At 42.8% G+C, this 14,344-nt stretch overlaps 1 protein-coding gene across 4 annotated transcripts in view; it reads right to left on the minus strand.

Annotated features, from left to right (window-relative positions):
- Positions 1-1,553: 1,553 nt before the first annotated feature.
- The window catches only part of nrxn2b (neurexin 2b), a 363,379-nt gene continuing 350,588 nt past the window's right edge, over positions 1,554-14,344 (minus strand). For all 4 annotated transcript variants that reach the window (XM_077544145.1, XM_077544146.1, XM_077544148.1 and 1 more), the window contains 3 exons: positions 10,797-11,119; positions 8,876-8,954; positions 1,554-3,818 (listed from right to left, as the gene is read on the minus strand). In XM_077544145.1, coding sequence (XP_077400271.1) covers positions 2,938-3,818; positions 8,876-8,954; positions 10,797-11,119 — 1,283 coding nt within the window. In that variant the 3' untranslated portion in view covers positions 1,554-2,937. The remainder of the gene's footprint in view (positions 3,819-8,875; positions 8,955-10,796; positions 11,120-14,344) is intronic.

The following is a 14,344-nucleotide window of genomic DNA, read 5'->3' on the forward strand; positions in this document are numbered from 1 at the left end:
AACTGCTGATTATAAATTAGTAATTCAGAGAAGCTTTTTCACACTACGTGGAATAAGTGCATTTCCCTAAAGAGAAAGGCTGAAAAATACATTAGAATTTTTGCATCTTTTTCACGGTATAGATGTCAAAAATTCATTTGAACTATTTCTATTAGTTTAAAATCCCCCCCCCCCCCCGTTTTTGTTTACAAGAGTATGAAAACCTAGATTTTTTTTAATTGTACATTTAGAACAAACATAAAATTTGTGATTAATTGTGATTTAACTAGTGAAGTCATGCGATTAATTATGATTAAAAATTGGAATCGCCTGACGCCCCTAATTTTTAATCTTTTCTTGGTTTAAAAAAAAAGAAATTGTAATTATTTTTTTTAAAACATTTTTAATAATCTTTTTTTTTTTTTTTTTTTAAAAAAAATAAGATTATTAAAAATGTTTAAAAAATAATTTAAATTTCTATAATTTTTTTTGAAAAGATTATTAAAAATTAGGGGCGTGAAATTTAATGAGAAATTTAATCGTCTCACGCCCCTAATTTAAAAAAAAAATTCTTTGTTTTTTTAAAATAAATTTTAATTATTATTTTTTTTAAATAATTTTTAATTAAAAAAAGAAAAAAATATTACAAATGCTAATTTTAAATGTTAAAAACAATATTTTCTTTTTTTTAAAGAAAAGATTATTAAAAATGTTTAAAAAATAATTAAAATTTATTTTAAAAAAAAAACGAAAAAAAAAAGATTATTAAAAATTAGGGGCGTCAGGCGATTTTTTCTTTCTTTTCGTAATTGCATGACTGCACTAGCTAACTTACGATTAATCACAAATGTTATATCTGTTCTAAATGTACAATCATTTTTCTCTAGGTTTTCATACTCTTGTTAACAAAAGTAGAAAAAATGTTAAACTAATAAAAATACTTCAAATTAATTTTTGACGTCTATAGCCGTCAATGGCAGTGAATCAGTTGACACTGATGTGCTTATTATTTTTTGGTATTGTTCTTCATGTATCGTTTCATAATAGTATTCTGTGGAGTGTGAGTTATCTGCTGGCCCTGTTTGTATCGAATGGGTCTTTGCACAGGGCTTAGGCAGCTCTTCATCTTTGGGGTGTGGACAATACTGCGTCTGTATTTGCATTCATCCAAAACATTCTCACGAGGACGAGGATGGTGGTCGCCATGGTAACTAGGCCAAAATAGTCCAGGGATGACCTAGACGCAAACCCTCTCTCATCTCTGCTCGCAGCACTCGTTTTTCTACTGCTTTGAAAAAAACTATACGCCAACAATGTGACTATTCACGGGCGTTATTTTACATTCTGCATATGCTTTATTATTAGACCTGCAAGTTGCACTTTGCCCAAGCGGCGTTGCCAAAATGATAATAAAAATCAGTTAGATTATTTAAAATTAGCAAAAAATGACCTTGAACTCACTCACTGCCAGCCCAGTAAAAAATAGAACCTCGTTATTACAACCTACCTTGATAGCAAACTATTGTGTTTATATTGCATTGAATGGGGGGGAAAAAAGTGCACCACACAGGAAGTAAGAAGTATATAACCAAGTGTATTCCCTCTGTTAATGTACACATATTTAGAGTCATCTCACTGGAACACTTTACAATAACATTTAGAAAGAACGGGGGAGATATCGGGGGGGGAGTATGAGGTGAGGCGGAGAGTACGGAAATAAAAAGTGGCAGCGGAATGATGGCGCAGGTCTGTCAGTATACAGACACAAAGAGATAGAAAAGCAATCATTAGAAAACAGTAGGGTGGAGAAAGGGACATACAATCTGCCACACACGGAGAAAAGAAACAAATCGCAGGACCCAAAAAAAAATAGATTTGACTAAGCATGATGAACAAGTACATACCCCAAATTTACCAAAGGCAAACCCAAAAACAAGAAAAAAAGATTTTCCTCATTTTTTTTCTTCTTTTAGCAAACAGGAATGATCGTCAGGAAGGGAACACATTTCTCTTTGTGATGGCAAATATTTAGACATTTCACAAACTTTTTTCGGCTTTTTTTTTCTTATCTTGGTACATTTGTCTTCTTTTAATAGAGCTGAGAAAATTGGAACACTAGAGTACTTGATAACTCCCGTCTTCCGGGGAGCTGACAAAGAACCGCAAAGGCTGCTCTTCAGTCCGTTCAGGCTCCGGGGAGGCCCTTCGGGGCTCGCTCTCCGCCGCAGAATTCCCATTCGGTCCTTTCTCAAAACCAAGAGAGTGACCGCCGCGCGGTTCCTGACCTGGGCAGCCTCTGCGGATTTCAGGCGGTGAAATGGTTCGGACGTCAACAGAGTCAAAGCTACACTGTCTCGGCCAACTCTCCGTGTCTGTCCCTAGAGAGCAGAGGTCGACTGGTTGGCGAGCTTTTTCTCCCCCCCTCGCTTTGATGGTTGCTGTAGAGACAGTTTTTCCACTGGCCCACCAGGGGGTGCCAGAAACACGACACAGACGTCCGAGGGGAATTTTGGCCATCCTAGTCTGAAATCTTCCGCGGCGGCATCGCACGTGAATTGCTACTATGTTTTAGTTTTTTTTTTTTTTTTTTTTAATCTCACAACTCCACGGAAAGAAAAAGTTAATTTCTTTGTCCTCGATGAATACTACATGCTTGAAACACGGCAGAGTTCGCGTGGCGCCATCTGCTGAGCGCCGTAGACATGGCAGGAGGGCGAGCGAGAGAGAGGAGAGAGATGGCGAGGACGTGGCACTGGATACTGATATCGAGGATACTGATGGTGTTTCTATACAGTACTGGAGAAGTAACTGAACCCAATCGGTTGTTGGCACAGGAAACGTCGAGAGGTGACTGAGCTCTGCCGTCGGTTAAGATGGTAGCGATGTGGCATTTCCCGCCTCTCTCGTTCTCTCTCTCCCAAACGCGAGCGGCCTCCGCGTGTCGTGGCCGGCGCTCCCTCAAACGTAGTACTCTTTGTCTTTGTTCTTCTTGTTCTTTGGAGCCGTCTTGGCGGTGCTCGGCGGCTTCTCCTTCACCAGCGTGCCGTTGCTCTGCGTGGCCGAGTTGCTGATGTAGTTGCGGCTCTGGTCCACCTGGTAGGAGCCCTCGTCCCGGTTGCGGTACTTGTACATGGCGTAGAGCAGGATGAGGATGCAGAGGGCGGCGGCCGCCACGATGCCCACCACCATCCCGGTGGTGCTGCTGGACTGCTGCACCTCCACTGCGCCCGGTAGACCTCTCTCGGGGGACGTGGGGTCTGGAGTGGGAACGTGGGGGAAATCGGGAGGGTAGGTTATTCCCGACGCTCTGCGGTGGCCCGGGTCGGACGAGGGCTGGGCTGGCGGCAGCAGCACCTGATCCCGAGTGTTCATTTTCCCGGCCGGGATGTTGTTGCCGCTGCCGCCGCCGGCCGCCCCCTTGACGCGGGGGCTGAGCTGATCGGGGTCGGCCGTGGGGGTGGAGGAGGCGGGCGGGCGGTGGTCGTAAGGGAGGCGCGAGAAATGGCGGTCTCGGGGGTTTTGGCCCTCCGCCCCCGGGGGAGGCGGCAGGACGGTCCTGTCGGTGACCAAGGGCGAGTTTTTATAATAGTCCTCGTCGTCCGACTCGGTCATCTCGCCCGAGCCGTACGCGGACACCTCCACGTTTTCCTCGCAGTCCTCCTGTTCCATGGGGCAGGGGGGGCGCATGTTGGGCAAGGGGAGGGACTCTTTGGTGGTATCGAGTAAGGTGAGGAAGGGGCGGTAAGTGGTGAGGGGTGGAGGGATTACTGGGTAGCGGGTGGCCATGGAGGGGGGGTTTATCGAGTCCACCGTTATAATGGGCAAGACTATGTCACCTCCTAGGACAAGAAAGAGAGAGCGGAGGGGGCAACGGGTCAGAAGTCGAGACGCAACTTGAACACGCCATGAAAACAGAAGCAGTATTAGTACAGCACTACAACTTGACATGATGTTAGTTCTACTCATTAAGGCTAAGCTAGCTCATGAGTTGACTGACTGAGCTAAGCTACAAGATGTCGCTACAACATTGTCTATCCTAAACCTGGCTAACGCTACATGCTATGTCAGTCATACAGTTTAAAAAGCAGACTACAAATTACACTGAACAATTATCAAATGCTAAACTAGAAATGAGGCTGAGCTAGCACTCTGATGTGTCTGCTGTGATTGGTTGAGAAAGAGAGCAAACCACGAGGTTCAGGTCACTTACATCAACAAATTGGCCGCATGATTTTTGCATGAAAAAAAAAAATTACAAAAAGAAAGCTGTGTAAGATTGTTCTTGGATAGTGATCAACATCCCCCCTCCCTTCTTTACCTCCACTTTTACCTTCAGCGTCCCTCCGCCAAACTATCGTGCAAAAAAAAAAAAATCGCTATAGTTCGGCCTTAAGGGCTTGCGTGTGTGGCTCGTCTATAATTAGCTTCATTTAAAGATATATCAAACTGATCAATAACGTGCAAACACAGCCCCGCTCTTCCCTCCCAAAAGCACACGTAAAACAGGTCAATGACATTCCTAATTAGCATTCACTAAATAACAATTTCTTAATCATCCAATTTATCGTTAAGCCACTGTTACGTCATTAGACTTTAGCTCTCCGTCTAATGCCCATTAAAGCGCAAGTAAAGCAAGTGTGGTTAGAACAGAAGTCAACATGAGAACAGCACATTTTGGAGGGAGTGTTGGGGTGGGGGGCGGGTCATGGGAAGGGGGGGGGGGGTTGTTGAAGTTCATAGCAACACATGATCAGAAGAAGAAAAAGCATCAAATCACGATTTCACGGCTTGGTTTTTACTTGGGGTGAATCGGGGGCCGCTCAGAAGGGAGAAGGGGACGGGACGCCCGCCTCGGGTCAGCTCAGCCCCCGCCCGAAAACAAACATTTTTCAAATCATAAATTATCAGAGTTGATGCATTCACAGCCACAGAAATGTCAGCACACAACCCCCCCCCCCCCTCCACCCCCACCCTACCCCAAGGCCTTGAAGAGAAGAGACATGTGAGAGCTGTGAAAGAAACAAACTTCAAGCATATTTTTCCCCTCATACTTTTCACTTGCGGAAAAAGATCGTTTCCATGGCAACGACGTTCATTTCGCCCGTTTGCGTTCCTTTTGCTCTTGTGTGTTTGCGGGCTGCGTTTCACCTTGACGCCTGAGAGGACACACGATCACCTCGGAGGAACAAAAAGACGAGCGGCACAAAGTAAAAGTCGGCTGGATTAGTTGAGACTTTTTTCCTTCTTTTTTTTTTTTTTTTTTTTTTAAGTCAGCCGCGTTCCCCGAACGAGGCGGTGCAAGTCGCTCGACCATTTTGGTCCTGCTGCTTCGCTTTGGAATGAGCTGAAGCGGCGAAATGGCGACTTCACCCTCAAACACACTGAGAGCAAACTCATAGCCCACCCCTCCCGTCTCCTCCCCCCCGGCCCCAAAACGACTGCGCCCGAGGGCAGTTCGCACCCTCGTCCCTCGTTATGCACCTCGGACAGGCCAGGAAACCCAACGGCGGACTTTCTACATCGTTCATCAGGAATAATAACGTGCGATTGTCTCTGTCTAACGCCGGCACATAAGCGATAAAACAGGAGAGACGGCGGGATATTCAGGCTGATTGATTGGGCTCGACTCCCGTGATTGGACGGCGGTGGAGCCGCCGCGTTAAGGCCGCACGATGAAACATTTTTCTTTATCTCCAGCGCGCACGGCGATGAGTCACCCGCGCTTCTGTTTACTCGGGAACGGCGCGCGGGGCAGATGGGCGCTGATGCGGCCGTGTCGTCCTCCTGACAAACATCGTTAGCCCGCCCGTCACGTCGGGGCCGCTGGCGGCCGTTTCAAATATTTACAGCGAAAAGGTTGTCGGGAGTGCGAGGCGCTCGGTAATTCGGCTGTGATTGGGCTGCAGATGGGAAAAAAATACGCAGCGGCTGCACGCCGGCTTCGTATCGTCGGCGCGATGGCGCTCTTCATGAGATGTTTACAAATGCGGCGGGATGACGGTGTGCCGTTTTATTGAGGAGCTCCTCAAAGCTCTTCTCTTCCCGTCATGCTGAGGACTTACGAGTGCCTCGGAGATAAGCGAGATGAGGTCATCCCGAAGTAGGGACTGTTGAGATTAAAATGGCAAATCCAGGTCCGGAAAGTAGAAATGCTGCCACGGTTTGGCCTTCTACTCGACCGGGAATGGATCTCATCAGACCGCAGATGGAGTATATTAGCAGATATTAGAGCATTGGTTCTTCACCCGGGTTTGATCCAACTCCCAGGGGTTGGGTGACAGACTTGGGCCAAATAGTGGAACCCAGAGTTTGAAGTAAACACGGTGAAGCTGCATATAGCTGTTGTGCTGCACACAAATGGCATAAGTTGCCAACAAAAGTGAAGTCAGCCCCGAGTGTAAATACTTTTAAATCCAGGTTAAAACTTTGCTTTTTCACATAACTTTGATTAAGTTCTTTTAACTCATTCACTGCCATTGACGGCAAAAATGTATTTGAACTATTTCTATTAGTTTAACATTTTTTCCCCCCACTTTTGTTAACAAGAGTATGAAAACCAAATGTTTTTTTTATTGTACATTCAGAACATATATAAAATGTGTGGTTAATCATGAGTTAACTAGTGAAGACATGCAATTAATTACAATTAAAAATTTGAATCGCCTGACTAGATGATTGTTAAAAATTAGGGGCGTCAGGCAATTACAATTTTTAATCGTAATTAATTGCATGACTTCAATAGTTCTATCGATCTGTTCTTAATGTACAATAAAAAAAGTCTACGTTTTCATACTCTTGTTCACAAAAAAAAAAGTTCAACTAATAGAAATAGTTAAAATGATTTTAAATGTACGTTTATAAGCGTCAATGGCAGTAAATGAGTTAAACATTTTTAAATCATGTTATTTTTTAAAACTTCCATACGCTAAATGTTTTTAAAGTTTTCTGTCATAAATTGTCAATGTATGTTTTAAGTCAATTTAGTAATTTAAGAAGGGTTTTCATATTCTGGACCCCCCTTCACACACCACACACACACACTCGTTAACATTAAGCCAAGGTTTAATTGGCTGATGTAATTACAGCTGCCCAACAAAGTCAAAGTTTAAATAACCTTCCGGGGAAGGCGGGAATTTCCACCTCTCGGTCTCGCCTGTCTTCTATCGCGAGCCGTGCTTCTCCGCAATTAATGAGGCTTAGTGGTTAGCAACGTAGCGCTTTTTATGCTTCCCCTCCTCCGATCTGCATCGGCTGCTTCAACCTATTAGCATCCACTGAACTTTTTTTTTTTTTCTTCCTCTTCGGTAGCGCCTTTCTTTCGGCTTCTATGGACTGCGAAAATGTTGAGCTGTGGCTAAATTATTCACGGTAAATTCCAATGCAGATATCCGCCATGTGGACGTAACGTACTATAAGATACATTCATGACTTTCAATCTCAGTAGAGCCGATCGGACTCGTTTGGCTTTTGCCTGGCTGGCGCCGGTTTTAGCGTCTGGAGGGCGCGATAGTGAGCAGGTTTGGTATTTCGCCATTAAAACTTCCAAACACCCACAAAGGGATCTTGAAAGAGAGAGACATGCAGGTGTCTTTCCGCGTAAAGGAGCAGCCTGTCTGCCAATCACCGTGTGCAAGCACCTGTGTGGGCATATCTGAGAGTTAGTTGAGCTTCTCCACGGGAGATTAAGCCCGGGCGTAGCATCCACCTCCAAAAGAAGAAGAAAAAAAAAAAAAATCATTCCTGCCTTCGATAAGGAGAGAATCGAGTCTCTATTTCTGTCTCAGCCACCTACGGAGCATGTTACACTTTGAGCTTCCCAGATCCCTTTTACCCTCTATATATGCATCTCCAAGGGCAAGATGTAGAAACAATGTTTAGGTGGGACGAGGTGCATGGTGAGTATGCTCGTCTTTATTTGGAAAGGCGCAGCACACATTATGGGACTTCTTTGCGTTTCGATTGGCAAAAGTTGGGACTAAAATAAGGGAGCGGTGTGATCCTTTATGAACCGCAGCAGGAAACTGAAATTAACTCATTTGCTGCCATTGACGGTTATAAACGTCAAAAAATCATTTGAACAATTAGTTGAACATTTTTTTTTCTACTTTTGTTAACAAGAGTATGAAAACCTAGACTTTTTTTTTTTTTAGAACAGATATAAAATTCGTGATTAATGGTGAAGTTAACTATTGAAGTCACGCGATTAATTACGATTAAAACTTTAATCGCCTGACGCCCGAATTTTTTATAATATTTTCTTTCTTATTTTTTTTTAATTCATTCACTGCCGTTGACGGCTATTAACGTCAAAAATTCATTTGAACTATTTCTATTAGTTTAACATTTTTTTCACTTTTGTTTACAAGAGTATGAAAACTTATAATTTTTTTTATTGTACATTTAGAACAGATATAAAATTAGTGATTAACCATTAAGTTAACTATTGAAGTAATGCGATTAATTACGATAAATTTTTTTAATTATTAATTATTTTTTTAAAATTGTAATTAATCGCATGACTTCACTAATTAACTCACGATTAATCACAAATTTTATATCTGTTCTAAATGTACAATATTTTCTCCCCTAGGTTTTCATACTCTTGTTAACAAAAGTGGGGGGGGGGGAAAGTAATAGAAATAGGTCAAATAAATTTTTGACGTTTATAGCCGTCAATGGCAGTGAATGAGTTAATTAGCTAAACCAGACATGACTTTTGACTTCACCATATCATAATGTTAGAAAAGTCACCGGAACCGACGGGCTGGACCTTGGGTCCACATCTGGCCAGTCCCAGCTGCATAACGAGAGTAGCGCAGTCGCGTACAAGAATCCCCAAGCCGTACAAGCTCACTTGGTAGAACGAGCGTCACAACCCCCCACCGAGTCGACTCACCGTTTCCAGGCTCGCACTCCTCCAAATCTTCGTCATCGCTCGGACACTCGGCGGAAGCTACCAAAAGTTCATCCGCATTCTGCAAATACACAAACACAAAGAAAAGAAAAACGGTTGCCCATTGAAATGTTTCTATTCCATCAAAACGACTCAGAGGATGACTTTTTTTTTTTCTCTTAACTCAGGCCCACAATAAATCATTGTGCACTTCTTACAAGTAAGCAATAAATATCCTTGACTCTTTGTTTTAAAACCTGTTTTTCTTTTTCCAGCTTCTGGCGTCTTGCTGGCTGCATAACAAAAGCCTTGTCAAAAAGCACTTTCAAAGACCCCAATGCAGTCCCCTTAAAACATCTTGCATTGGAATTGTGTTTCCTGTGTTTCTGGCTTTTGTCACAAATGAGGCCGAAAGGAAACAAGTTTGCCTCAGAAAGCTCTTGTGACAGTTATTTAGGCCAGGATCTTAGTTGTCCAAGGTTCTGATAGCATATCCAGGTCACATCTCTCTCATTTTGATTCAAAGTGTCAGAGCGTATTATTTCACCTGTGATCAAAGCTATCAGGGTGGAAAGCCGCTCAGAGCTCGTGGAGGAATTGAAATTTGGGTTGGCCCCGAATACGCTCACGCTTTCTTTAGCAGCCCGTGCTCCATCAGCGATAAAGTCAGAACATGAATTTCAACACGCAGGAATATCAACCTATGGGGCACACCTGTGCTGTGCCGTGAGACACTTTCTGTTCCTTAGCCAATTTAAAATGCATCAGCAACTGATACAGATTTTTTCAGGTCCGATACTGATGGCGAGTATTAGTAGTCAAGGACGCCGATAACCGCTATTTGGAGCCAATATTTATTTTCTAAAAGGGAAAATAATGGCATCAAAATTTCTAACTCCAGCTCTTAAATTTCTTCGAATTTTTTAAAAACGATTTTCCTCCCAAAAAACGCATAAATCCGTTCTATTTTAAATGTTTTAAGTGTCCCAAAGACGTATGTATACATTTTTATTTTTATGCTAGAGCATACAGAAGGCTTTGATGCAGCCTCTCAACTGCAGAGAACGGCTGAAGAAATGGTAGTTACAAAAACAGCCAGCAGGTGGAAGCAGAGCAAAAAAGGGCCATGTTGAAAAAAGCTAATTTACCAACAGTTATAAACAGATTTGTGAGTAATGATGAAACTTAGCTATATTTTAATGCTAATTGCTGCAAAACGGAAACAAATAGGAATATACTTTTTTTTTTTCAAAAGAAGAGACTCTAATCTTTCTTTTTAGGTTCCATGTTTTTATAGTAATAGAACACAATATTCTGAGAATAGAAAAAAAAAATCTTAGTCAATAGACATTTTTGTTTGAAAAAATTAACAAAAAGTTCAGGAATCTCCCTGGGGTAGTACCATGTTTTCAAAAGTTAAATAAAAACTTAATAGCTCCCTATTGTTTTTACAGTAAATACATTTTTCCACAATTTAAAAATATCTCAAGTACTGTATTAAAATTCTACTTATCTTAGTTTTAATTTCAAACAAAAACAGAGGGTGCAGGGCCAGCAAGATCTCTGGAAATTTAAATAGTTCCCTATATAGTTAACACTTTTTTTATTTTTTTTTAAATAAATTTATCTATTATCGGGCATATGATTATTCAAAATGGCCGAAGCCAATATTTGTCAAAATGCTGAATACCAGCGCCAATAATCAGCCCAGGCGATAATCGGTCTAACCCTAGTTGACATGTATTGTAGACCTTTCCATGTGCATTTATGACAACAGCCACTAACGATACTAACACACAGGGCCAAATCAAAGTGTGGTAGCTACTCTATAAATTACATATTGTTAATATTTCCGGGAGCCTGGAACAGATTCATTGGATTTACATTATTTCCTATGGCAAATATTGGTTTGGGTTTGACCCACCTGCGTGACACTGTCCCTGATAGTGGGCGAGCGCTGTTTGCGGGTGGTGGTGGTGGCCATGGTGGTGGTGGTCTCCATGATGGTGGTGGACATGTCAGCCAGCGGCGTGGTGGAGGTGGTGTCGGTGGCGAGCACCGAGGGCACGTCGCCCACCAAGCGCAGGCTTCCCTGCGTCTGCACGTTGGCGTCGCCCTCGGCGGCCAGTTTGAGCACCTGCAGGCCGTTGTAGTACAGGCCCGAGATCTGGCCCTGGAAGTGGCGGCCTTTCTCGCCGCCGCCGATTTTGATGAACGCTTGGCTGTTAAAGATGGTCAGCTGTCGACCTGAGAGGATGCGAGGAGGAGGAAAGGGAGTGAAAGTGGGGGGGGGGGTGGACATGAAGAAGAGAGAGGAGAGAAAGTGTCGAGAAAGGAGAGCGCAAATAAGTCACAAACACCCAAAGTGGCAAACATACACTCGAGCAAAGACATCAAAACTCTTCCACCAAGCAGCATAATTTGTGTTAATCAAAAATAACAGCTGAACTGGACTGCTTGGTGGAGGTTCTGTCCAAATAAACAGGGGGCTTTGCTGATAACACTTAAGGGCCACTGTGTGGTGGTTGTTGGGTGGACAGTCGACTTTGATTAGGGGTGGGCCGCTGCGTGTCGACCTTACTTGAATTTACGCAAGGGAATGGATCTCATCAGACCGCAGCTGGAATATATTACAACAACTCCGGCTCGGTGTTATTGACCTCCAATACAATGGAGCTGCGCAATGATAAAGCACTTCTGCCACTGGGGGAAAAAAATATGGTCAGGCCGGTTGTAGGTCATGTTTAATTCAGCAGGGCTTGCTCATTACCCTTAATCGGGATGGATGGATGAAGAGGGAAGGAGCCTGAATGCTTAACCGTCACTAGCACTAACGTGACACCAGGAAAAGGTGAGGCCAATCGCAGGATTCTGTCATATTCTCCCTCGAATACCAATAATATAGAGCTCGTGGGAGGGAGATGAGGCATAATCAAGGTGGGTTAAAAAAACAGCGTTGACGAGGTGGACGAGCCATTGTGCTTTCTCATGAAATCAATCCGTGCAAGGGAAGAGCAAAACGCATCCAATACCGAAGGGAGGCTGTAATATTTATAGATGATGCAGACTGCTGAAATGAGAGAAGCTTTGGGAGCGAGTACCGCCGTCATTTTACACCCCGTGCAGACGGCGAACATTAGCGTTTAATAAAGACTAATTAATTGTTTAAACACAGTTGCAATATTGCTTTCCGGTGGCGTTGGAAGCGGACGCACACACAGCAACACCAGGAACAAGACGTCTAATGAGAACAGTGGGCACGGAAATGTCGATGACTCTGTATAATCTTGATTCTTTGGAAAAGCACAATTTTCTGATAGGAGTCTTAGAAAAAATTCAATTTCCATATAGTTTAACATCAGCCCCCCAAAAAATTCTTGAAAAACATGTTCTATGTAGCCCCACTAGTCTAAATACAGTATTTTGGTTAATTATTGCGTTGGTGGAACATGAGTTAAGCAGCAAAACCAGCAGTTCTTATCAAGATCAGAAGGCGGCCATTTTGACACTTGCTGTTGAGTGAAAATGACATCACAGTTGCTCAGATCTCTGGTAACAACCAATCATATAGCTCAGCTTCAAAAAAACAGGTGAGGTGTGATTGGTCGTTGCTTGAGCCCTGAGCAACATTGATGTCATCTTCAGTCGACAGCAAATGGCAAAATGGCCGCCCCCCCGAGATAGATAAAAAAGGCTAGATTTGACTGCATAACTCATATTCCACAAATGTAATATTAATCAGAATGTTATGTTTAGACTAGTGAGGTCACTTATAACATATTATTGTCAAAAAATAATTAACGCTGACTTCCTCTTTAACTCATCCAAATCCAAAAACGTATAAATACGTTTTTCAAATACTTTGTCCTTCACTCAAAAAACATTTCTAAGTTTTTATGATTTTTATTTTTTAATGCTAGAGCATACAGAAGGCTTTGATACAGCTTCCGACATGAAGAGGTCGCTTAAAGCAATGGTAGTTATTACAAAAAACGGCAGCAGCGTATTAGAGATCAACCAGGGCAATGTTGCAACCACCTCTTTTTGCCAGTGTTTTCAACAGGTTTGTGAATAATGATGAAACTTAGCTTTATTTTAAAGCTAATTGCTGCAAAACGAAAAAAAAAAAAAGTGTTTTTATAGCAATAGAACAAAACATTCGGTGGACCTTGCAAGATCAGTAAAACAGCCGGGAGCGAAGGGAGTTGCTTCAGTGAAAATGGCTGGGAGTGTTTTAAGTTTTAAGAAGGAAACACAAACATCACAAGAGAGAGGACCATTTTTGTGCAGGGTCCTCGTTAAGAGGACAGCCTGGAGGGTCTTTCATTTCATGCAATCAGGCCCAAGTGGTCCCCAATACTCTCAAGTGGAAGGCACCCAGAGGGTGGCGGTTGGCTCCGTTTCGTTGAAGTTGCTCTCATAAAGAGACAGCTTTGTGTATCGCATGTTCGGTTGCACTGCGAGCCAAAGTCCGGTAATCAATATTGCAAAGAGCTTAATTATTATAATTCATTTAAAGGTGAGTATCCATCGTTGCATATAAAGTAGCTCTCTTTTGTTTTTTTGTTTTTTTTTGGAATAGGGCCCCAGTCTCTTTGGGGGTGACCTACTTACACACATGTCATGGAACGCGCTTGATGATTCTGGAAAGCGTTTGTTTTGATTGAGGCTCCGATGAAGCGATCTTTTTTGTGGGTCAAGTCAAAAGTGAAACCGCAGCATTATGAGCCAATTTGTGGTTTGGGCTGGTGCATTTTTGAGCAGCCCTGGCCCGAAATGGCTAGACGGCGTGCGGTGAATAGTGGATGAAAAATGCCAATGAGATGACCTTTCGGGTGTGATATCTGCCCTTTGCGACGTAATGTTTATTTACACCCTTTACCTTTGTGTGTACATGAGTGCGTGTCGCGCGCTAACAAGGAGCAGTTTCATGGGTTTCGGGCTACTCCTCCCTCTCTCCGTCCCTCCCTCCCAAATCTTCGCCAGGCGAGGGCAGCAGGCAGCCACGGCTCTCATTATAGCAGACATCCATTGCTGTGCACAAAGCTTTAATTAACTGTAGTGACGGTCGGCCTGGTGCTATGAGCCACCAAAGGCTATTGGAAATGGTGTCGTAAAAAATCTTTACAAAGATAATTGTCATTTTTTGAATGACTTGGGTCAGAGATATTACGTTTGCTATATGTTTGAGTTTGCTGCACTGCATCAGACTGAGAACTAATATTATGGCAAGGCAGTATGGTAGACTCCAGCTCACCAAAGAGCCCAACGAGGACATCGTTCCTGTCAATAAATCGAAATGTAAATATAACATCCGACCCAAATTAGCTTTGTCACAATACCAAAATTTTGACTTTGATACTACAGTTTACCTGCATAAAATACCTCGATACTGAAACGGTACCTCGACAAAAATCTAAAACATCAGCAAAATTAAAACTGATGAAAGAACTTGTAATTATTTATTTATTC

Source organism: Vanacampus margaritifer, chromosome 15 (assembly GCF_051991255.1).
Source record: "Vanacampus margaritifer isolate UIUO_Vmar chromosome 15, RoL_Vmar_1.0, whole genome shotgun sequence".
In the NCBI taxonomy this organism is placed as follows: Eukaryota; Metazoa; Chordata; class Actinopteri; order Syngnathiformes; family Syngnathidae; genus Vanacampus; species Vanacampus margaritifer.